Source organism: Cetorhinus maximus, chromosome 2 (assembly GCF_964194155.1).
Source record: "Cetorhinus maximus chromosome 2, sCetMax3.hap1.1, whole genome shotgun sequence".
Taxonomy (NCBI): Eukaryota; Metazoa; Chordata; class Chondrichthyes; order Lamniformes; family Cetorhinidae; genus Cetorhinus; species Cetorhinus maximus.
The window spans coordinates 184,743,774-184,767,149 of NC_135880.1; the positions used below are offsets into that span (position 1 = coordinate 184,743,774).

At 43.6% G+C, this 23,376-nt stretch overlaps 1 protein-coding gene across 1 annotated transcript in view; it reads right to left on the bottom strand.

Annotated features, from left to right (window-relative positions):
• The window catches only part of haus6 (HAUS augmin-like complex, subunit 6), a 64,669-nt gene that overhangs the window by 32,736 nt on the left and 8,557 nt on the right, over positions 1–23,376 (bottom strand). The window contains exons 3-8 of the mRNA XM_078559652.1: positions 22,540–22,618; positions 20,065–20,194; positions 17,910–18,057; positions 5,682–5,747; positions 4,518–4,563; positions 2,851–3,024 (exon numbers count right to left, since the gene is read on the bottom strand). Coding sequence (XP_078415778.1) covers positions 2,851–3,024; positions 4,518–4,563; positions 5,682–5,747; positions 17,910–18,057; positions 20,065–20,194; positions 22,540–22,618 — 643 coding nt within the window. The remainder of the gene's footprint in view (positions 1–2,850; positions 3,025–4,517; positions 4,564–5,681; positions 5,748–17,909; positions 18,058–20,064; positions 20,195–22,539; positions 22,619–23,376) is intronic.

The following is a 23,376-nucleotide window of genomic DNA, read 5'->3' on the forward strand; positions in this document are numbered from 1 at the left end:
GATTCGAGTGTTCAAAATATATAGGATAAGAAGAATCTACTGTCCCTGTCCCAGCTTATGATGGAAATCGGCTTGGATCGCCAGTCAGAGTTATTTACGGCAGAGGAGGTGGTCATTCGGCCCATCAACTCCACACATGCTCCCCAAGGAGCAATCCAGTCAGTCCCACTCCATTCGGTCCCTGTTACCCAGTAGGTTTATTTCCTTCAAGTGCCCATCCAATTTCCCTTTCAAATCATGGATTATTTCAACAAACGCCACCCTCGTGGGCAGTGGGTTCCAGGCCATTACCACTTGTTGCATAAAAAAGTTCTTCCTTGCCTCCTGCATCTCTTGCCCAAAACCTCAAATCTGTCCCCCCTAGTCCTTACACCATTAGCTTAATGGAAACTGTTTTTCTCTTATCTATCTTACCTAAGCATGTCATTATCTTGTATACCTCTATCAAATCTCCCCTTTGTTCCAAGGAAAACAAACAGCCTTTCCAACCTAACCTTTAACTAAAATTCCCCATCTCTGGAACCATTCTTGTAAATTTCCTCCACACGTTAGGAAAGATATGTTGGTCCTTGACAAAGTGTGACGACCAGAACTGGTCTGCACTGGAGTGCTGCTTTGGGCTGCATTAGAGTGCTTCAGTTGGAGTTTGGTAAGAGAGGGAGCATTATGACACAGCCAATGGTAAAGGCAGAGTTGTTCAAATCCCAGAGGGAAACTTGAAACAATTGTCATAGCCCATTTCTGCAATTTGTATATTTTGAGATGCAGGCTTTGAATTCAGTAGTAATAAGACCTGAGTCTCAAGAGGGTTTTTATAAAACTAAATTAAACATTTATTAGTACAAGATAGATTGTAAACACATACTATAGTAATTTTGTAGACATATGTAACTACAAAAATCCCCTAATTAATCTCTCAGTTACACTCCCATTAAGGCAATAGTAAATCTCAGATTTAAAGAGACACCTGGCAGAGCACAACCTGGACAGTCGCATTTAAAATGAGTTTCTTTCAGCTCTGGGTCCTTGCAGGCAGCTTCTTTGAATGTAGCATCCTTTCATTCCACCAATTTTATTAGTAAACTGAAAAAATAACAGATTGCTTGGCGTCTTCTAACTAGGTACAAGATTTCACCCATTCTTTTGAATGGTTTAAAAAATGCAAATTGCCCTCCTCACACCCACGTTTCTAAAAATTCCCCACGTTTAAGGGCAAGTCCCACCACCCTGAATCGAACTCCTGCCAGCGTCTTACTAAACAACAGGTATTTTAAGTATGCACCTTTGCCTAGTGGGTTAATAAAGGTTTTCCACAAAGCGGAGATTGGATCCATAGTTTTTTTGGTGTTGCTGATACCAAAATATGAGGTAAGGACCTTAGGGGGTAGCGAGACCCCCTGTTAAGAGTCTTACACCCCATTCTCCCCACCCACCCTTGGAAGTTCTGCAAAAGGCACAAAGATGTTGGAATCTGCCTGGCTTCTGCACTGGGTTTGCCACATTACAAGCAGAATTTTGATGAGTGTTATTTTAGTTTGTAACTTCAAATATGTCTGCTCTGATCAGAGCTATATTTGAACCTGTATCACACGGAACTATGGCGATACAAATTTAACAGACTGTCTTGAATATATCTCAATGATTGAGCATCCGCAACCTTTTGGAGGTAGAAGATTCCAACACTCCAGAGTGAAGAAATTTCCCATGCCAGTCTTGAACGGTTGACCTTAATCTGAGGTTGTGACCCCTCGTTCCAGAACCTCCAAGCTGGAGGAAAGATTCTTCCACCATATACCCTGTCTAGCCCCTCAAGATGACTGTTCAAAAGAGATCCTCAATTTTTTGTAATTCTAGAAAAATATGCCTAGTCTACTCGATCCCTCCACATAAGACAATCTCATCATCGCAGGAACCAGTTTGGAAATCCTTCATTGCACTCTCTCCAAAGGTAAGGGGCTTAATCTGTGTATATTGCTCTAGGCATGGTCTCACCAAGGCCCTACACAGGTGCAGTAAAACTTCTTTACTTTTGTTTGATTTTTTTCAGTAAGACATGGGCTCGCTGGCAAGACAAATATTTGTTGGCCATCCCCAATTGCCCTCGAGATCGTGGTGAGGCCATGCGACCCCTCCCACTCCACCGACCCTCTTGTTTGCCTCTTCCCGCTCCTAAACCCTTGCTGTGAGAAAGGGATTAGGGACGAGTGGGCGGGACTGCTCCAAAATGGTGCCAATTAGGTCACATGACGCTATGGAAAGCAGAAGCCCCACTGCTAAGTGCACATACTGGTCTCATTAATGACTTAAAATGGGGCAACTTAAATGGGGACAAAAATAAAAACAAAAAACTGTGGATGATGGAAATCCAAAACAGAAACAGAAATACCTGGAAAAACTCAGCAGGTCTGGCAGCATCGGCGGAGAAGAGTACAGTTGACGTTTCGAGTCCTCATGACCCTTCAACAGAACAGTTCTTTTGAAGGGTCATGAGGACTCGAAACGTCAACTGTGTTCTTCTCCGCTGATGCTGCCAGACCTGCTGAGTTTTTCCAGGTATTTGTGTTTCTGTTTTTGTTTTAAATGGGGACACACTGTACTGGGTTTCAGTACCTATTTAACCAGGCTAAAAGTGGCACCTTTGGGAGAGATAAAAATGGGATGGGAAAGCTTTAAAAAAATTTAAGTTCGCTCACCTCGATTCATGGACATGAATTTTCCATATTAAACAACTCGAATCACCCAAGCTTCACCCCTCTTTTTAAAAAATTCTGTTCAATAATCTGGAATCTTTATGCAACGAAAAACTTCCTGAACAAGCATAACATTTGTGATACAATGAAGTGTACTGACCTGATCTGCTTCATCCTCAATCTTAACTATTAATTGTCTTGGGATTTTTAATGTCACATCTGTTCCATCAAGAGTGTATAGATCCACTCTTCCCTCCACTAACGAATCAATTACTTCCTTCTCTTTTTCCAATTTGGACAAAGTGTCCATTACAGTATTCCACATCTCACGGAGCTGAATGGAAAAGATTTCTGGTGTAATAAATTAAGTCTCAACAGCACTCACATTAATTCAATGTTACCCAAAATAAAATAAATCTTTCATCGCATAATATCACAATTGAGTGACCACCAATGTGGCTTCAAATTCAACAGCACAAAGACTATTTGGTCAAATCACATTGCTGATTGCGGGAGTTTGCTGTTTGCAAATTGGTCGCCATGTTTCTGACATTAGAACAGTGTTGGTTAAGCTCTTTGGGATGTCCAGTGGTCATGAAAAGCACTTTATAAATGTAAATCAGTATTTTGTTTCATGCACTTACTATAATTCAAAACTTATCTGAAATAATCTAATCGAGAACCTCAACAGGAAGTTTCTTTGCCCAAAACTTTTGGATCAATCTGAAAAAACATTACTGACAGGAGTATCAGACGACAAGGTGCAAAAATCTTCTTGGCTGATGTTATGTTAGTGAGGGGAATCAGGTTCTCATAACTTTGAAGGCACTAAGATAAACCTAAAAAGTAGTGAAAGGATTTATCCAAGTGTAACTGAACATAAATGTAAAAGTTAGTGATCTTGAAATATTTCAAGAACATGACTATGAAATACAAGCAAATTTCTAGACATGTCTTCGGCACTTCCACGGTACCTCAGTTCAGGGCAAGGATTTTTTTTATTCTTTCACAGGATTGAGCGTTACAGGCTGGGCCAGCATTTATTGCCCATCCCTAGTTGCCCTCGAGAAGGTGGTGAGTCAGCCGATTTCTTGAACCACTATAGTTCATGTGGTGTAGGTACACCCACAGTGTTTTTAGGGCGGGAGTTCCAGGATTTTGACCCAGCAACAGTAAAGGAACAGCGATATAGTTCATGATCAGGATGGTGTGACTTGGAGGGGAACTTGCAAGTAGTGGTGCTCCCATCTATCTACTGCCCTTCTCCTTCCAGGTGGTAGATGTCACAGGTTTGGAAGGTGCCCCACCCCTGGTGATTCACGAGTCACTCCAAGATGTACATTACACAAAAAAGAAACAACACAGACTGGATAGCCTGGCAGGTAAAAGGCTGCACACCCCACTAGCAATAATACCAACAGCCAATTTTTTAAACCAAAAGAACATTTTATGAAGACACTATTTTTTTTTTTAAAATAGAGTAAGAACACAAAAAAAAGGGCCATGGGATACACACAATAAAAATGCTCTTTGGACTTTCTTGAACTTCAGCTGCAGGTTATTGATCAACAATCTTAAAAAACGTCCAACGATTTTGTAGCTTGTCTAACAAACTAGAGTAGAATGACTTAACACAAGTTGGTCATTTAAGCACTAGATAAAAGGTAAATTATACTCGTTATTTGTTTATCCTAGCAACAGGCAATGATTCACCTGCCAAATTAATCCAGGTACAGAAATTCACAAGTAAAACACATACTATCAAGGATCTTGGTAGTGAAAAAATAATATCAAAGGTTTGATGTTAGGTAAAGATTTTGTACAAACCTCTTCCTGTTTCTGAATACGTGCTTCTGTGTAGTCACAAGCGCCTCTAGCAAAAGAAGTCAAATTGTAAGAATTTTGCCAAATGAACTCAAGTGCACAAAACAATTCTTATCTGAGCTATTGCTGATCAGTAAGAAATTTCCGATGCAACCAGATATTTCAGGCCATCCTTTTCAGTCTACCTCAAGGTGAATTATTTGAGACTTGATTAGTAATTACTAGGGACTTGAGCAGTGACTGGGAAAATCATGTCAATTAATAAAATGCCAGATATTTGCCGGCTGCTACCGCATTATAAGTGCTGTAAACAGCCTATCTATTGCAAGCGATATTAGCAGTCTCACCATCCTTTCCCCACAGATTATAGAAATGATCTTTACACTTGATGTTATTGCATGGAGGTGTTACACATTATACAGCAGAAGTTTGAGAGCATGTCTCATTTCACTCTTTCATGCCAAGCACAGTTACAGGTTAAATTTTGTTGTGAGAACTAGCACCTGACAATCTCAAAATTCCCTAGCTACTAATCTGTAACTGACCCAGTTGAATCGCTTCCCTGCAAAAATTGGGAGTAGTCTTAAAGAACAGGACAGGTGAGCAGCAAGACATCACAACCATCTCCAGACTGAATACCACAAGACAATTAATGTTAAACATACAACATATCTAGTAATGCATGCTACACAAGTAATCCCTTAAACTACCAAGTTGAGAATTCTTTGGGTTAACCATGTTACTATTTCCTGGTTCTATGCTGACACTGAAATAAATACTGTGCTACTGGAACTATTCAAATATCACGATTAGCTTTATTTCTGCAAAATTAACCCTATACAACATACCTTTCAATTTCCTGTATCCTCCCTTTCATTTCAACTAACTTATAGATACTATAAACCTATTTTAACCATTTACCCTTAAATACTGCATAAGTCCCAGTTCAGTTTGGATATCAAGCAAATCAGGGAAAAACAAACATCAACTGAAAACATTTTTGAAAAAAAATGACAAAGATCATGACATGGCCAGATGAAATATCAATATTGTTGTTTTGGTATGTAGACTGACTATCACTGGGTCAACTATCCTTGAAAATAGCTTTATGATCTACTACAGACCTACCAGTGGAGTAAAACCAAAATAGCATTACTAGCATCTTACTTTTCCAGGCGACTCCTCATTTCTACATAATGTTTCTTCAAGATTGAATTTTCTTTAACCAATAATCTAGAAACAAAGCAAAAATAAACATGCAATGGTTAAAAATGTTTTGAATTTATTACAAATGAACAGTTAAGTCAATGTCATAAGATTAGGAGTAGCGGACCATTCAGTGCCTCAAGTCTGCTCTGCCATTCAAGGTTATGACTAATCTGATTAAAGTTAAGGCCATACTTTCCTACCAGCTCTTTCCTCCCTCCCCTTCCACAATACCCATGACTTGTTGATCATGTCCTAGTCACCCACTAGAGAAATAAAAACATTTATGATATTTTTAATGTACTAGTAAGTTAAGTGTTCCAAGGTGCCTCACAGAAGCAGGACCAATGAACACCAAAAATGTCCATTCTTGGCCTGCTGCATTTTTCCAGTGAAGCCCAACGCAAACTGGAGAAACAGCACCTCATCTTCCTATTAGGCACTTTTACAACAGAGCTCCGGGGAGCCGAGCGGGAGGGCGAGGGGAGCCCCGGGGAGCCGAGCGGGAGGGCGAGGGGAGCCCCGGGGAGCCGAGCGGGAGGGCGAGGGGAACCCCGGGGAGCCGAGCGGGAGGGCGAGGGGAGCCCCGGGGAGCCGAGCGGGAGGGCGAGGGGAGCCCCGGGGAGCCGAGCGGGAGGGCGAGGGGAGCCCCGGGGAGCCGAGCGGGAGGGCGAGGGGAGCCCCGGGGAGCCGAGCGGGAGGGCGAGGGGAGCCCCGGGGAGCCGAGCGGGAGGGCGAGGGGAGCCCCGGGGAGCCGAGCGGGAGGGCGAGGGGAGCCCCGGGGAGCCGAGCGGGAGGGCGAGGGGAGCCCCGGGGAGCCGAGCGGGAGGGCGAGGGGAGCCCCGGGGAGCCGAGCGGGAGGGAGGGCGGTGCTCGGGGGAGCCGAGCGGGAAGGCGGAGCCCCTGGGAGCTGAGCAGGAGGGCGGAGCCCCAGGGTGCTGAGTATAAAAACCTGACCTCAGGGATTCGCAGACCTCGGGTCTTAAAAAAAAATTAAAAGTGGCGTCACGGTAAATCTGTGACCTGATTGGCTGGTAGAGAATCTACACTGAATTTGAAACTAAAACATTGTTAAACTAATTAAACCAAATAAATTAATCACTTAATTAATTAGTAGAGGGTATCTAGACCAGAATCAGGGGATTACTGTTCTTAGAATTTAGCATTTATAGTAGAAATCTAGCCCTAGGGAACATATAGTTAATAAGGAGTCAATAAGCAGTTATTAGATTTAAATTAATTTATTAAACAGCTCTAGAAATGGCAGTTGCTGGGGTGAAATGCTTCACCTGTGGGATGTGGAAAATCTGTGACGCTTCAAGTGTCCCGGACAACTACATCTGCAGGAAGTGTACCCAATTGCAGCTCCTCACAGACCGCACGGATCGGTTGGAGCAGCAGTTGGATGCACTTAGGAGCATTCAGGCGGCGGAAAGCGTCGTTGACAGGAGTTTTGGAGACGTGGTCACACCCAAGGTACAGACAGATAGATGGGTGACTGCTAGAAGGGGCAGGCAGTCAGTGCAGAAATCCCCTGTGGCTGTCCCCCTCTCAGGTTCTAAACGGCTCAGATAGGTGCTTCTGTGGTCGTGAAAGAGACACCAGGATCGTATGTTGCCTCCATGGTGCCAGGGTCCAGGATGTCTCTGATCGGGTACGGAACATTCTGAAGGGGGAGGGAGAACAGCCAGAGGTAGGAAGAGTGACGAGGTCCTTCAGCGGGAGTTCAGGGAGTTAGGCAGAAAGTTAAAAAACAGAACCTCAAGGGTTGTAATCTCAGGATTACTCCCTGTGCCACGTGCCAGTGAGGCTAGAAACAGGAAGATAGTGCAGCTGAACACGTGGCTGAACAGATGGTGTAGGAGGGAAGGTTTCCGATATCTGGATAAGTGGGATTGCTTCCGTGGCTGGTGGGACCTGTACAAGAAGGACGGGTTGCATCTAAACTGGAGGGGCACCAATATCTTGGCTGCGAGGTTTGCTAGTATCACTCGGGAGGGTTTAAACTAGTATGGCAGGGGGGTGGGAACCAGAGCGATAGGTCAGCAGGTGAAATAAATGACTGGGAACCAGTGAAACTCTTTCGAGTTATCAACAGTCACAGATTGCAACTCTTTCGAGTACAATCACAGTTCTTGGTTTCCAGGAGTGGGACATGAACCCACAACCCTCTGATTCAAAGGCGAAGGTGCTATGAACTGAGCCACAGCTGTGAATATGGCCAGTAGGACTAAGAGAAAGGGTAGGCAGGGAGAAATTACTGAACACAGTGGCACTGGGGGTCTGAAATGCATTTGTTTCAATGCGAGAAATATAACAGGCAAGGGAGATGAGCTTAGAACTTGGATTAGGACTTGGGACTATGATGTTATTGCTATTACAGAGACTTGGTTGAAGGATGGACAAGATTGGCAGATAAACGTTCCAGGATTTAGATGTTTCAGGCAGGATAGAGAGGCATGTAGAAGAGGTGGGGGATTTGCACTGCTGGTTAAGGGGAATATCACAGCTGTACGACAGGAGGACACCTCGGTGGGCTCATGCAGCGAGGCAATATGGGTAGAGCTCCGGAATAGGAAGGGTGCAGTCACAACGTTGGGGGTTTACTAAAGGCCTCCCAATTGCCGGCGGGAGATTGAGGAACAGTTATATAGGCAGATTTTGGAAAGATGTAAAAGCAATAGGGTTATTGTGGTGGGTGATTTTAACTTTCCCTATATTGACTGGGAATCACTTAGTGCTAGGGCTTTGGATGGTGCAGAATTTGTAAGGTTCATCCAGGAGGGCTTCCTGAGACAATATGTAGATAGTCCAACTAGGGAAGGCGCAGACCTGGTATTCGGAAATGAACCTGGCCAGGTGGTCGAAGTTTCAGTAGGGGAGCATTTCGGGAAAAGTGACCATAATTCAGTAAGTTTCAAGGTACTGGTGGATAAGGATAACAGGAGTCCTCGGGTTAGGGAGCTTAATTGGGGGAAGGCTAATTATAACAATATTAGGCAAGAACTGAGGAATCTAGACAGGAGGCGGATGTTTGAGGGCAAATCAACAACTGACGTGTGGGGGGCTTTCAAACGTTAGTTGATAAGAATTCAGGACCGGCATGTTCCTGCTAGGATGAAGGATAAGTATGGCAAGTTTCAGGAACCTTGGATAACGAAGGATATTGTGAGATTAGTCAAAAAGAAAAGGGAAGCATTCGTAAGGGCTAGAAGGCTGGGAACAGATGAAGCCCGTGGAGAATATAAAGAAAGTAGGGAGAAACTTAAGCAGGGAGTCAGGAGGGCTAAAAGGGGTGATGAAAAGTCACTGGCAACCAGGATTAAGGAAAATCCCAAGGTCTTTTATACATATGTAAAAAGCAAGAGGGTAGCCAGGGAAAGGGTAGGCCCATTCAGGGACAGAGGTGGGAATCTGTGTGTGGAGCCAGAAGAAATGGGAGAGATACTAAATGAGTATTTCTCATCAGTATTCACCAGCAGTTGACTTGTCTAGGGAAGAGTGTGTAGATAGCCTGGATCATGTTGAGATCAAAGAAGAGGTGTTAGGCGTCTTGAAGAATATTAAGGTGGATAAGTCCCCAGGGCCAGATGGGATCTACCCCAGAGTACTGAGGGAGGCAAGGGAGGAGATTGCTGGGGCCTTGACAGAAATCTTTGTATCCTCACTGGCTACGGGTGAGGTCCCAGAGGACTGGAGAATGGCCAGTGTTATTCCATTGTTTAAGAAGGATAGCAGGGATAATCCAGGAAATTACAGGCCGGTGAGCCTTACGTCAGTGGTAGGGAAATTATTGGAGAAGATTCTTCGTGACAGGATTTACTACTATTTGGAAGCAAATGGGCGTATTAGTGAGAGGCAGCATGGTTTTGTGAAGGGGAGGTCGTGTCTCACTAACTTGATTGAGTTTTTCGAGGAAGTGACAAAGATGATCGACGAAGGAAGGGCAGTGGATGTTATATACATGGATTTCAGTAAGGTCTTTGACAAGGTCCCTCATGGCAGACTGGTACAGAAGGTAAAGTCGCAAGGGATCAGAGGTGAGCTGGCAAGATGGATACAGAGTTGGCTTGGTCATAGAAGACAGAGGGTAGCAGTGGAAGGGTGCTTTTCTGAATGGAGAGCTGTGACTAGTGGAGTTCTGCAGGGATCAGTGCTGGGACCTTTGCTGTTTATAGTATACATAAATGATTTGGAGGAAAATGTAATTGGGCTAATTAGTAAGTTTGTAGACAACACTAAGGTTGGAGGAGTGGCAGATATTGAAGAGGATTGTCAAAGGATACAACGGGATCTCGATCGGTTGGAGACTTGGGCGGAGAAATGGCAGATGGAGTTTAATCCGGACAAATGTGAGGTAATGCATTTTGGAAGGTCTAATACAGGCAGGAATTATACAGTAAATGGCAGAACCCTTAAGTGCATCGACAGGCAGAGGGATCTGGGTGTACAGGTCCACAGGTCACTGAAAGTGGCAACACAGGTGGATAAGGTAGTCAGGAAGGCATATGGCATGCTTGCCTTCATTGGCAGGGGTATTGAGTATAAAAGCTGGGAAGTGATGCTGCAGTTGTAGAGAACCTTGGTTAGGCCACACTTGGAATATTGCGTGCAATTCTGGTCACCACATTACCAGAATGATATGGAGGTGTTGGAAAGGGTGCAGAGGAGGTTTACCAGGATGCTGCCTGGTCTGGAGGTTATTAGCTACGAGGAGAGGTTGGAGAAACTCGGATTGTTCTCACTAGAGCGACGGAGATTGAGGAGCGACTTGATAGAAGTTTACAAAATTATGAGTGGCATGGACAGAGTAGATAGTCAGAAGCTTTTTCCCAGGGTGGAAGAGTCAATTACTAGGGGATATAGATTTAAGGTGAGAGGAGAAAACTATAGAGGAGATGTGCGGGGCAAGTTTTTTTACGCAGAGGGTAGTGAGTGTCTGGAATTCGCTGCCAGAGGAGGTGGTGGAAGCAGGTACGATAGTGGTGTTTAAGAGGCAGCTTGACAAATACATGAATAGGATGGGAATAGAGGGATACGGACCCCGGAAGTGCAAAATGTTTTAGTTGATGGGCAATATGATTGGCGCAGGCTTGGAGGGCCTAAGGGCCTGTTCCTGTGCTGTACTTTTCTTTGTTCAACAACTTCAGACCATGAACACTCTCCTCCATCCTCCCCCCTTTTCTCAATATTAATTTTTATTTTTTATCCACTTTTAATTATTTTAATAGTTTCATCCCCACCTTTTATCCTATTTGATCTTTTTTCCCACCACTGTCCCCTCCCTCCACCCCATGGGCCATCTGTTACTTGTTCTTCCCGGAGCGCTTACCGTTTTCCTATTGTCACATTCTGCTTTCTTACCTTAATACAATCAACATCTCCTTTAGCCGTTACCACTACCATTAACACCCTTTTGTCCTTTTGTTCATGACACCTTTGTCAATCTCTCCTTTGCCCTACCTATCGCTGGCCTTCTATCCAGCTTCACCTTAAACAGTATAAATTTCATCAGATCTTTACTTCTCTTTAGCTCTGAAGAGTCATATGGGCTTGAAACGTTAACTGTTTTTCTCTCTACAGATGCTGTTAGACATGTTGAGTTTTTCTAGCATTTTCTGTTTTTGTTAAAGAAAACACTAGATAACTAAAAACTTGGTCAAAGAAGGGAATGGACAGGAAGAAGGTAGAGGTATGGGGAGAATGTGCAAGAGGCCAATGTTTTAGAGGTAGAGGCAAAAAGGAAGCTGGAGAATATAAGAGTAAAAAGGTCTTAAACAAAAAAAAGAGGCAAAATTGAATTGGAGGCACTGGAGCTCTTCAAGGGCCAAAGGATAGTACACCCTCAACATCCCACTCAATTGGGATTTTCAAACTGTTCCCCACATGCAGCCACTAGGGCCAAGCAACTCTATTTTCAAGTTTTGTGGGCTTTGAGGTTTGGAAGAGGCTCTGTCCAGCACTGTTGCTTCATTTCAAATTACTGAAAGTTTATCTAGCAATGTGTAACTCCATTTGGAAGTAGTATCGAGGATAGCATGCACAGAATGTACTCTGGGTGGGGTACATTAATGCCAGTCACCAAAAGTGACTTGGCAGCACCACTACTGACCAAGCCCTGAAGAACATAGCCACCTGACGAGTCCTGTGCAAGGTGATGACAGAACCAACAGCAGGAAAAACCTGCTTGACCTCACCCTCACCCATGCGCCTGTCGCAGATGTATCTGTCCCTGACAGTACTAGCAAGACTGATTGCTGCACAACTAGCAGGATTGATCGCCGCGCAGTCCCTGGGAGACAAAATTTGGCTTCACCAAGTGTATTGTTCATCATGTTGTGCAGCACTACCACTGCGTGCATATGATCATCTTTTATTCATTTATGGGATGTGGGCATCGCTGGCTAGGCCAACATTTATTGCCCCTCCCTAATTGCCCTTGGGTTGTTGTGAGCTACCTTCTTGAACCACTGCAGTCCATGTGGTGTGGGTACACCCACAGTGCTGTTAGGGAGTTCCAGAATTTTGACCCAGCGACAGTGAAGGAACGACGGTATATTTCCAAGTCAGGATGGTAAGTGGCTTGGAGGGGAACTTCTAGATGATGGCATTCCCATGAATCTGTTGCCCTTGTCATTCTAGATGGTAGCAGTCGTGGATTTGGAAGGTGCTACCGAAGAAGCCTTGGCAAGTTTCTGCAGTGCATCTTGTAGGTAGTACACACTGATGCCACTGTGCGGCGGTGGAGGGAATGTTTGTGGAAGGGGTGTCAATCAATCAGGCTTTGCCCTGGATAGGTGTCAAGCTTCTTGTGCTGTTGGAGCTGCACTCATGCAGGCAAGGGGAGAGTATTCCATCACATTCCTGACTTGTGCCTTGTAGATGGTGGACAGACTTTGGAGAATCAGGTGGAGAGTTACTCGCCACAGGATTCCTAGTCCCTGACCTGCTCTTATAGCCACAGTATTTATATGGCTAGTCCAGTTCACTTTCTGGTCAATGGTAACCCCCAGAATGTTGATAGTGGGAGATTCAGCAATGGCAATACCATTGAATGTCATGGGGTGATGGCTAGATGCTCTCATAGGAGATGGTCATTGCCTGGCACTTGTGTGGCACAAATGTTACCTTGCCATTTGTCAGCCTAAGTCTGGATATTGTCCAGGTCTTGAAGCATTTGCACATGGACTGCTTCAGTATCTGAGGAGTCACAAATGGTGAACATTCCCACTTCTGACCTTATGATGGAAGGAAGGTCATTGATGAAGCAGCTGAAGATGGTTGGGCCTAGAACACTACCCTGAGGAACTCCTGCAGTGATGTACTGGAGCTGAGATGATTGGTCAACAACCACAACCATCTTCCTTTGTGCTAGGACTCCAACCAACAGATAGTTTTCCCCCCGATTCCAACTGACTCCAGTTTTGCTCAGACTCCTTGATGCCGCACTCAAATGCTGCCTTGATGTCAAGGGCAGTCAGTCACTCTCACCTCAGGAGTTCAACTCTTTTGCCCATGTTTGAACAAAGGCTGTAATGAGGTCAGGAGCTGAGTGATCCTGGTGGAACCCAAACCCAGCATCAGTGAGCAGGTTATTGCTGAGCAAGTGCTGCTTGGTAGCGCTGTTGAAGACCCTTTTCATCACTTTACTGATGGGACGGTAACTGGCCAGGTTGGATTTGTCCTGCTTTGTGTGCACAGGGCATAACTGATAGATGCCAGTGTTACAGCTGTACTGGAACAGCTTGGCTAGGGATGCAACAAGTTCTGGAGCACAAGTCTTCAGTACTATTGCCGGAATATTGTCAGGGCACATAGCCTTTGCAGTATCCAGTGCCTTCAGCCATTTCTTGATATCACGTGGAGTGAATCTAATTGACTGAAAACTGGCATCAAGGTGGCAGAGATGGATCATCTGCTTGGCGCTTTTGGCTGAGGATTGTTGCGAATTCTTTAGCCTTATCTGTTGCACTAATGTGCTGGGCTCCTCCATCGTTGACGATGGGGATATTTGTGGAGCCGCCTCCTCCAGTGAGTTGTTTAATTGTCGACCACCATTCATGACTGGATGTGGCATGACTGCAGAACTTAGATCGGATTCGTTGGTTGTGGAATCACTTAGCTCTGTCCATCACTTGCTGCTTATGCTGTTTGGCACACAAGTAGTCCTGTGTTGCAGCTTCATCAGTTTGACACCTTTTTAAGGTATGCCTGGTGTTGCTCCTGGCATGCCTTCCTGCCCTCTTCGTTGAGTGAGGGTTGATCCTCCAGCTTGATGGCTATGGTAGAGTGGTGGATATGCCAGGCCATGAGGTTACAGATTATGGTAGAGTACAATTCTGCTGCTGATGGCCCACAGCACCCAGTCTTGAGTTGCTAGATCTATTCAAAATCTATCCCATTTAGTCCGACTATTGCGCATTCTAACGTGGCTATAGAGCCCAACTGCAGACCTGCATGGATTCCAGTGTGGGAAAGGATGAATTGTCTAAATTGTTGGGAGGCCCAGTCTTTCTAGCTTGCCTTTTGTCTTTGGCTGTCTGCATTCTTTGCTGTTCAAAGGAAACAACATCACTACAAGATCCCTCCCTAGGTAGTCTGTTCTTGTGCATTTTTCTCCCAGCCTTTAGTTTTCATGCCACATTCCCCTACCTTGCAGGTTGTATCCAAATTCAAGTTGCGAAAATATGACCAACTTAGGGGTTTTATCTGTCATAGGTACAACATGGTCACTCTAATGAGTGCTCCAATTCCAGACATTTCTGCTTTGAAGTACTTCAGCGTTGGGAACTTAGTTCTCCCATTTGATACCCATGATGTTCCAAACATCTCATGGAATCTGTCCAACTTAATGTTTGGGGTACATAATCCATGTCTCATGGGCACAGAGAAGGGTAGGTATGACCAGTTTTGTATACAGCAAGTTTTGTTGTAAATCTGATACCTCATTTCCTCCACGGTCTTTTGTACAAACAGACAAATGCTGAGCTTGCTCTGGCAATTATTTGTCACCTTGCTGTTAATGCAGGCATTTCTGGACATTGTACTTCCAAGATAGGTGAAGTTATCCACCTCCTGCTGAGCTGTGTCATCAATGGCGTGTGTGTATGTTCATTGCTTTCATCAAACAAATCTTGGTAATTTCTTTTGTATCCCAGGACATCTTTGGCAACTTCCAGAACTCTTCATCGGAAGGCTGGCCTTGCCACTTCAACATTACCACTTTGGTTTTCTAAGGGCAGCTGTTCATCAGTGCTAAGCCTGAATTGTTCACAGCACTCTGCAGACGACAGTTTCTGTACATCTCGCTTTCTTGGGTGTATAGCATATGTTGTTATGCTTTTCAGTGAGTTAGTAAATTTCATCTTCAAGTACAGCATCCTGCTGTTTGTAGAGCACTCCACTCCACTCATAACTCTGGTGGTCAGAGCATCTCATCACCCAGCAGAGCAACATAAAGCCCATCTGTTGGCAGTGTTTAGGTGTAGGGTGCATCCAAGTGATTTTGAACTTTGCCTTCTGTCTAAAGACGGTGTTGGTGATTGAAATATTCCAGTGGGTGCAAAGACACAGGGAAACCATGCCACCTCTGCAGGAGACCATCCCAAGCCTAATGGTCAAAACAATGAAACATAGAAAGTAAGAGCAGAAGTAGGCCATTCGGCCCTTTTAGCCTGCTCTGCCATTCAATATGATCATGGCTGATCCTTTATCTCAATGCCATATTCCTGCTTTCTCTCCATACCCCCTGATGTCCCTAATATCCAAAAATTTATCAATTTCTTTCTTGAATATACTCAGTGACCCGGCCTCCACAGCCTTCTGTGGTGGAGAATTCCACAGGTTGACCACCTTGAGTGAAGGACTTTTTCCTCAACTCAGTCCTAAATGGACTGCCCTGTATCCTGAGACTGTGGCCTCTGGTTCTAGACTCCCAAACCAGGGGAAACATCCTCCCCGCATCTAGTCTGTCTAGCCCTGTTAGAATTTTACATGTTTCAATCAGATCCCCTCATTCTTCTAAACTCTAGTGAATACTGGCCCAATCAAATCAATCTCTCCTCATACAACAGTCCTGCCATCCGTGTTATCAGCCTACTGAACCTTCGCTGCACTCCCTCTATGGCATCTATATCCTTTCTTAGGTAGGGAGACCAAAACTGCACGCAATGCTCCAGGTGTGGTCTTACCAAAGCCCTGTATAACTGCAGTAAGACATCCCTTATTTCTGAACTCAAATCCTCTTGCAATGAAGGCCAACATACCATTTGCCTTCCTAATTGCTTGCTGCACCTGCCTATTTACTTTCATTGACTGGCATACAAGGACACTTTGTACATCCACATTTCCCAATATATCACCATTTAAATAATACTCTGCCTGCTTTTCACACTGAAGCATATGACTTCACATTTATCCACATTATGTTGCATTTGCCATGTGTTTGCCCACACACACACACAACTTGTCTAAACTCCTACTCTTGCATTGAAGTTCCCCTGTCACAATGAGCTTACCCTCTTGGAGTATTGACAACAGCTCTGTCCAGGTCCTCAATGTTCTTGATATCATCAGGATTAGTCATTGTTGGAGTGTATGCACTGGTGATTGTCACATACTTGCTCACAAAAGGTATGCGTAAAGTCATGAAGTGCTTGTGCACCTAAGCCCCAAATCTTTTGCAATGTCAGATTTGATTGCAAAGCCAACACCTGCCTTACCCTTTGGCTTGCCTATCCAGAAGAATGTGTAGCCTACTGATAGCTGTCAGCTCACCCTCCTTTGCTGGATGGATTTTGTTTAAAGCAGCAATGTCAATATTGAATCACAATAGCTTCCTGCCAACCAGAGTGGTTACGTGCTGTGGTCAAGAGCTGCTGTCTTTATCAAGTAGAGTTCATATGTTCCAAGAAGCTAAGTTGAGTTCCTGTTTCTTCTTTTTGTCTCTCTCACAATATACTATAGTACATGGGCGAACACTAAAAGGAGTGCATTTTGGGATACAAGGAGATGGGCAAGGTGCATAGACAAGAAACATCTGACATAAGCTGATTACAGTGGGGATGGATTGCACTTGGCCAGTCCCACACTCGGTCTTACACACCTGTTCCCAGTGGCTTGATAAGTCAAGATAACTGGAGACTGCAATGGATGACCTGCAGCACCTTCTGTGCCTGTGGCAATGAGCTTTTCAGCTTTCCACACAGCTGTGCTGCAACGCTTTCAATACCATTTCCTCTGCTACATCCATCAAGGTAGCTTTTTTTGTGCACTTCAAAAAGGTTAGCTTGGAGAAAAGCATTCCCCCTCACATATGGAGGCCTGCCTGCCTGCTAACCTCACCTGGTTTGGCCTTCGAACCAACACTGTTACCAGGGTGTGGCTGCTGCCATGTAAAAACAGCTATATGGAGCAACAGGTGAGCTGCGCGAGTGTCAAGGACCAGGTGCAATTATCCATCCAGCTACTAAGTAGGATGTGGCCAGCTCCTGCAGAAGGGACGACCTCTGGTAAACAGCCCACACCCCAAGTACAGCTACCACACTAGGATGGGCAACAAATGCTGGCCTCACCAGCAATGCTCATTTCAGAAAGAATTAAAACACAAATTGGCAGAAATTTGGACTCAAGCATTGATGTGGCCCCAAGGTACACTGTGTTCCACCAAGTGCTTGGGCACTCATGTCAATTCACTGACATCTACACATATAAATGTCCTTATCACCCAACAAGAACATGCACTCTTCAAACATCTGCAGTCTTACTTGATTGCTATATTCACAAATCCAAATTCTTCCATGTTTACTCAAAATAATTTTTTTCACAGCAAGACTGCAAGACAACATTCATATAGGAAGCCTTTTTTCCTACACATTTGCTGAATTGGTGAAACTAATTACATCAATGGGTAGCAGAGTTTATTCCAAGGTCTCTGGTTGATACTTTAATGGAAAGATACCAGGATTAGCTTTTCAGTAAAGATCAAATAGCTGTAGGAATTTAAAATTTAGGCTGTGATCATTTTTGTTTTAATTAAATGGCTGGTCAATGTTTCGTGTAACATTCCAGAGGTACATCTGCACTGGATCAGGCTAAGGGAAGCAGAAAACCTTGGTATGCCCTTAAGATTCATGTGTATATATCCAGGACTTTGCACATTGTAAAATTCAGACACCCAAATACACTCACGCTTCTCGTCTTTTATATTCTCCAACAATAAAAGCTTCTTTCTGAATTCCTTCTAAAAACCAGTTAGCTGCAATGCAACTTTTCATTGCCGTTAAATGGGGATCATCTTGTTTTCCTCGGAATGTCATGGTTTTCCAGGTACCATCTTCTTTTGTTAAGCGTGCCAGGAGTAAAAAAAAACAAACATCATACCAATTAATTTAATTCAGTGCCAGAGGTTTGACTCTAAATTGACAAAAGTAGAAAGAATCCATGCATGCACAGTAAACTCTCCTTCAAACCAAAGCAAATGCCAAAAATATTACTGCATAAATCTTTTTCGGCCCCTCTTAACAGATGTGCTAATTTGTGAACCTTCAAGAATTCATCAATTCGACATTAATTTTAATAAGAATGTCAATACATTAGAATTTTCAAATCACTTGAAAAACTAGTGATGTTCATAGTTCAGGGGTTCTTTACTCAGGGGGTTGCAAATTTTCTGAATCGTTTATCCAAGAAGGTTATCAAAGCTCATATTGTCAAATATATTTAAGGTCAAGATAAAAATTTATGGTCAGAGGCATTCAAGGGATATGAGGAGCGAGCAGGAAAGTGGAGTTGAGGCCGATCAGCCATGAATAGTGGATCAAGCTCGAGGGGCCATAAGGTCCACTTCTACACCCCAACCATCACTCTTAACAAGTACCATTGCTTTTAAAACAGAAATGAGCAGAAACACCCAGAAAGCTTTAAAGTGTAGGAGCGACCTATTTTTCCTGAAGCTATCATGCAATCGAAACAAAGTACTTTCCCACTCTACAGAAAGTCTTATGCACAAATTGCTTTCATTCATAGAATTGTTTTATTTCAGGTTAATGAAGGTTACTTGCTGTTAATTTTTAATCTGCATTAGCGAAGAGAAAAGGTTCTGTTACAAGTTTCAGTTCCCAAACAGAATGAGAAATTTCTAAGCACTAGAAAACAGCCCAATAAGTTACCACTTGAACAGGCCCATATAGAAAATAGTTCTGTACAAAAACAATCAACTGGTTAAAGAAAGGTTTCTGAGGAAAACACTTGTGCAGTTCAATTTGCTAAATACTGGTGGAAAAACAGCTGCCCTCTCATGGGTAGCTATATTAGGAGGTTGAAGATATCAGCTAAGTAGTTAAGGTGGAAGCTAAAGTGGTGTCAACTTGTTGTAAACTAGACCATAATTAAATCAATGATGCAATGGCAATCCTTTGCCATCAGATAGCATTTCAATTATATACATTGCACACAAACCGCCATAACAGGGCTAAAAATCAAGCAGGACATCACCCGGCATACACCATTAAGACATTTTGTCGACTCTCAGTTCTCTATTTTGCATTTTGCACCACAACTTGTTGGAAGTGTGAAGCAAGAACAGCGTGTTGAGGGCAATGGGACATCAGGCACGAACAAGACTAATTAATTTATTTTCAAACAGATAAATACCACCCAGGCAGCATACTGTGGAAGTTCAAGTAAATACCCAGGTTATACATTTGAAGATTACTTATCTGGCAAGCAATCAACACTTAAACACCATGAAGAGAGAAGCTAGTCTGTGAAATTTACACAAAACAATGTGCCATGCAATCAAGGAGTGTAAGAAAGTGCTGGCACTTATCCCTAAACAGGAGAGCAAAAAGTTCATTCTGATTCAACTCTACATATTGCAGTAACTACAGGGCAGTAAATAGTTAGGAAAGATCAACAACTGGCCCTCTTGACAAGGCAAATCAGGTAGATTTGTACAGTGCAAGCCTTTAAAACTGTTTTCAGTCAATGAAAGTCCATTATAAAAGTTTTGCTCCCAATTCTCAAATAGGCAGTGACGCTGCCCAATAGGACAGCGAATACAGGATTAGTGACATTTGAAAGGAAATTGAAGAGATACGAGGAAGGAGTGGCTTGAATCTAACCAGATGGCTCTTGAAAAGAGCCAATGCAGAACTTTTATACTATACTATGATTTTATGATCTCAGTCAGTAATGTTACTTTAACTTTTATTCTATAAGAATGCGCATTACCAAGAACATTCCCTGCTACAATCAGGTAAAAAATACGATTCATGAATGCAACTCAATAGTTCGAATAAAGTCATTACAAAGAACATTTTAAGACTAAAAAAAAACAACTTACTTTCAGTTTCATTAAACTTGCGCATGAGCACATATTTTATAAAATGGTACATCAGGTTACCAAATTTAGGGCCTCCGGGGGACAGGAATAACGATGCCGTGACTTGAGGAAACTCATTTCCAACTTCATCCTGGAGGAAATAAAGACAAATAAGCTAATTTAAGATGTTAACTTCCTCATTCCATGAATATAGTTCAATTTCATATTAATCTACCACTGGGGAATACATCCAAGAATACTATCCCAATAACCACTGAAAGGCTTGTCTACTGCTCTCGTTCGACATTACCTACAGTGCCCTCCAACATGAAATCACAGCATCAGATTCAAAGTCCGCGTTGACAACACCCAGCTCTGCCTCACCCACACCTCCTTTGATCCCTTTATGTCACCAAACCATCCAACTGTTTGTCCAACAACTAGTCTGGTGGGACAGAAACTTCCTCAAACTAAATATTGGAAAGAGGCTTGGTCTTAAACTCTGTTCCCAAGCCGGCTCCATCCCACTCTCTGGCAACTGTCTGAAGTTGAATCAGGCTGTTTGCAACCTTGGTGTCATATTTGACAATGAAGAGAGTTTCCAACCATATGTCCAATACCAAGATCACATTTATACCTCTAACAGTGCCCAATTCCAGCACCATCTCAGCTCATCTGCTGAAATCCTCATCTATGCCTTTGTTACCTCTAGACTTGACAATATAAACACACTCCCCAGCATGCTCCCACTATCTACCTGCATTAAATTTCAGGCCATCCAAAGCTCTGCTGTCTTAACTCAAACCAAGTCCTGCTCACCCATTACCCGTGCTCACAGACCTACATGACCTCCCAGTTGAGAAATGCCCCTATTTTAAAATTTCCACCATTGGTTTCAAATTTCTACCCCCCCTAACTCCATGGCCTCACCCTCCGTATCTCCAACCTCCTCCAGCCCTACAACCTTCCCAGATGTGTTTCTCCAATTCTGGCTTCTTGAGCACCCGATATTTTAAAACAACACTGCACCATTGGTGGCCGTACCTTCAGCTGACAAGGCCCTAGGCTTTGAAATTCCCTCCCAAAACCATTCTACCTTCTTTTAGACATTCTTTAAAACCTACCTCTTTGACCAAACTTTGATGATCTACCCTAGTATCTCCTTATGCAACTGCTAAAATTTGGCTGGCAACACTCCTGTGAAGCAACTTGGGACACTTTACTACATTAAAGATGCTAGATAAATACAAGTTATTGTTGATCATAACTAAGAGAGGTATATCTGAGAAATAAGCAAGGGCATGCACAATAAAGTCGATTGTGTCATGTGCAAGAACAGTAAAACATGCAAGATATGGGAGATTTATCTGCACTAGTGGCAGTTATCTCCTGAGCCATCAAAAGGTGAGCACAATCACCCGAGAGGCCCTTGCCATATGTCAGGATTAGACAGTTTGAAAGATTCCATTCTTAATTTCTCCATCACATTTGTTCTGATGATCACTTTCCATGCCATTGCTTCAATTGGCTGAGTGGCAGGAAGCAGAGGGTAATGGTCAAGGGGTGTTTTTGTGACTGGATGCCTGTGTCCAGTGGGGTTCCACAGGGAACGATGTTGGGTCCCTTGCTGTTTGTGGTATATATAAACGATTTAGACTTGAATGTAGGAGGGTTGATCAGTAAGTTCACAGATGACACAAAAATTGGTGGGGTGGTAAACAGTGAGGAGGGTAGCCTTAGATTAAAGGAGAATATAGACGGGCTGGTCAGGTGGGCTGATCAGTGGCAAATGGTATCTAATCTGGATAAGTGTGAGTTGACGCACTTGGGCAGAACAAACAAGGCACGGGAATACATGATGAATGGTAGGACCCTGGGAAGTACCGAGGATCAGAAGGACTTTGGTGTGTATGCCCACCGGTCCCTTAAGGTAGCGGGACAGTTAGATAAGGTGGTTAAGGCGGCATATGGGATACTTGCCTTTATTAACCGAGGCATAGAATATACGAGCAGGGAGGTTATGCTGGAACTGTATAAAACGCTGGTTAGGCCACAGCTAGAGTATTGTGTGCAGTTCTGGAATCCTCATTATAGGAAGGATGTGATTGCACTAGAGAGAGTGCAGAGGAGTTTACCAGGATGTTGACTGGATTGGAGAGTTTTAGTTATGAGGACAGACATGATTGAGGTGTATAAAATTATATGGGGCATAGATAGGGTAGACAGGAAGGAACCAGATTGGAGAGTTAAGCTGTGGGGAAGATGGGTATGGATTTAGGAAGCAATAATCTATGCAACGACTTGAGAGTAAAGGGAGGGAGTTTAGAGCATACAAATATATGAAAATGATTGACGTGACTAGATCAGCTAGTTTATCAAGCCTGACCCACAAGCAGAATGCCTTCAGCATCATAATGTCCAACAACACCACATTAACCTGGACTCAACTATATGTAATACATGCCACCACTTGCTGCACAACTACTGTTTACTTACCGCAATTTTCTTCATCCACTCAAAGCACACTTTTCTAAAGCATGCAGCCCTTTTCTTATCATAAATAGGCCAGCAATCCCTTGAGATAAACAAATGTTAAAAAGTTAGACAAAAATTACCATGCAGTTATCTGAATTTGCTATAAATTCAAATGAGGATTTCTAATAATGACAATCCAGGTGTGCACACAAACTAACCTCCAAATTGTTAAAAACATGTGTAATCTTTAAAAAAAAACTCTAGAAAATAAGCTCACTCCTCCACCAGAAGCAGGGCAAATTTACATCTGGAATTCTGATCAGACAGGTTTGAAATGGAGGCACATTAGAGGAGCAGAACTAGCACATTACTGTCCAACTCCATTCATCCCCCCCAGCAGCCAACATGAGCGGGTTAGCAAATCAGGAAGATTACGGCACAGAAAAAGAGGCCACTTGGCCTATCGTGTCTGCACTGGCCGAAGAATGAGTCACCCAGCCTAATCCCACTTTCCAGCTGGTCCCTAGTCCTGCAGGTTAGGACACTCGAGGTGCATGTCCAGACACCTTTTGAATGAGATGAGGGTTTCTGCCTCTACTACCCTTTCAGGCAGTGAGTTCCAGATTCCCACCACCCTCTGGAGTGAAAAAAAAGATTTTCCTCATCTCCCCTCCAATCACTTTAAATCTATGCCCCACCGCCACCCCCCCGCCAGTCACTGACCTCTCTGCTAAAGTAAATAGGCCCTTCTCATCCACTCTATCCAGGCCCCTCACTATTTTGTGCATCTCAAATCTCCCCTCAGCCTCCTCTTTTCCAAGGAGAACAACCCCAGCCTATCCAAACTTTCCACATAGC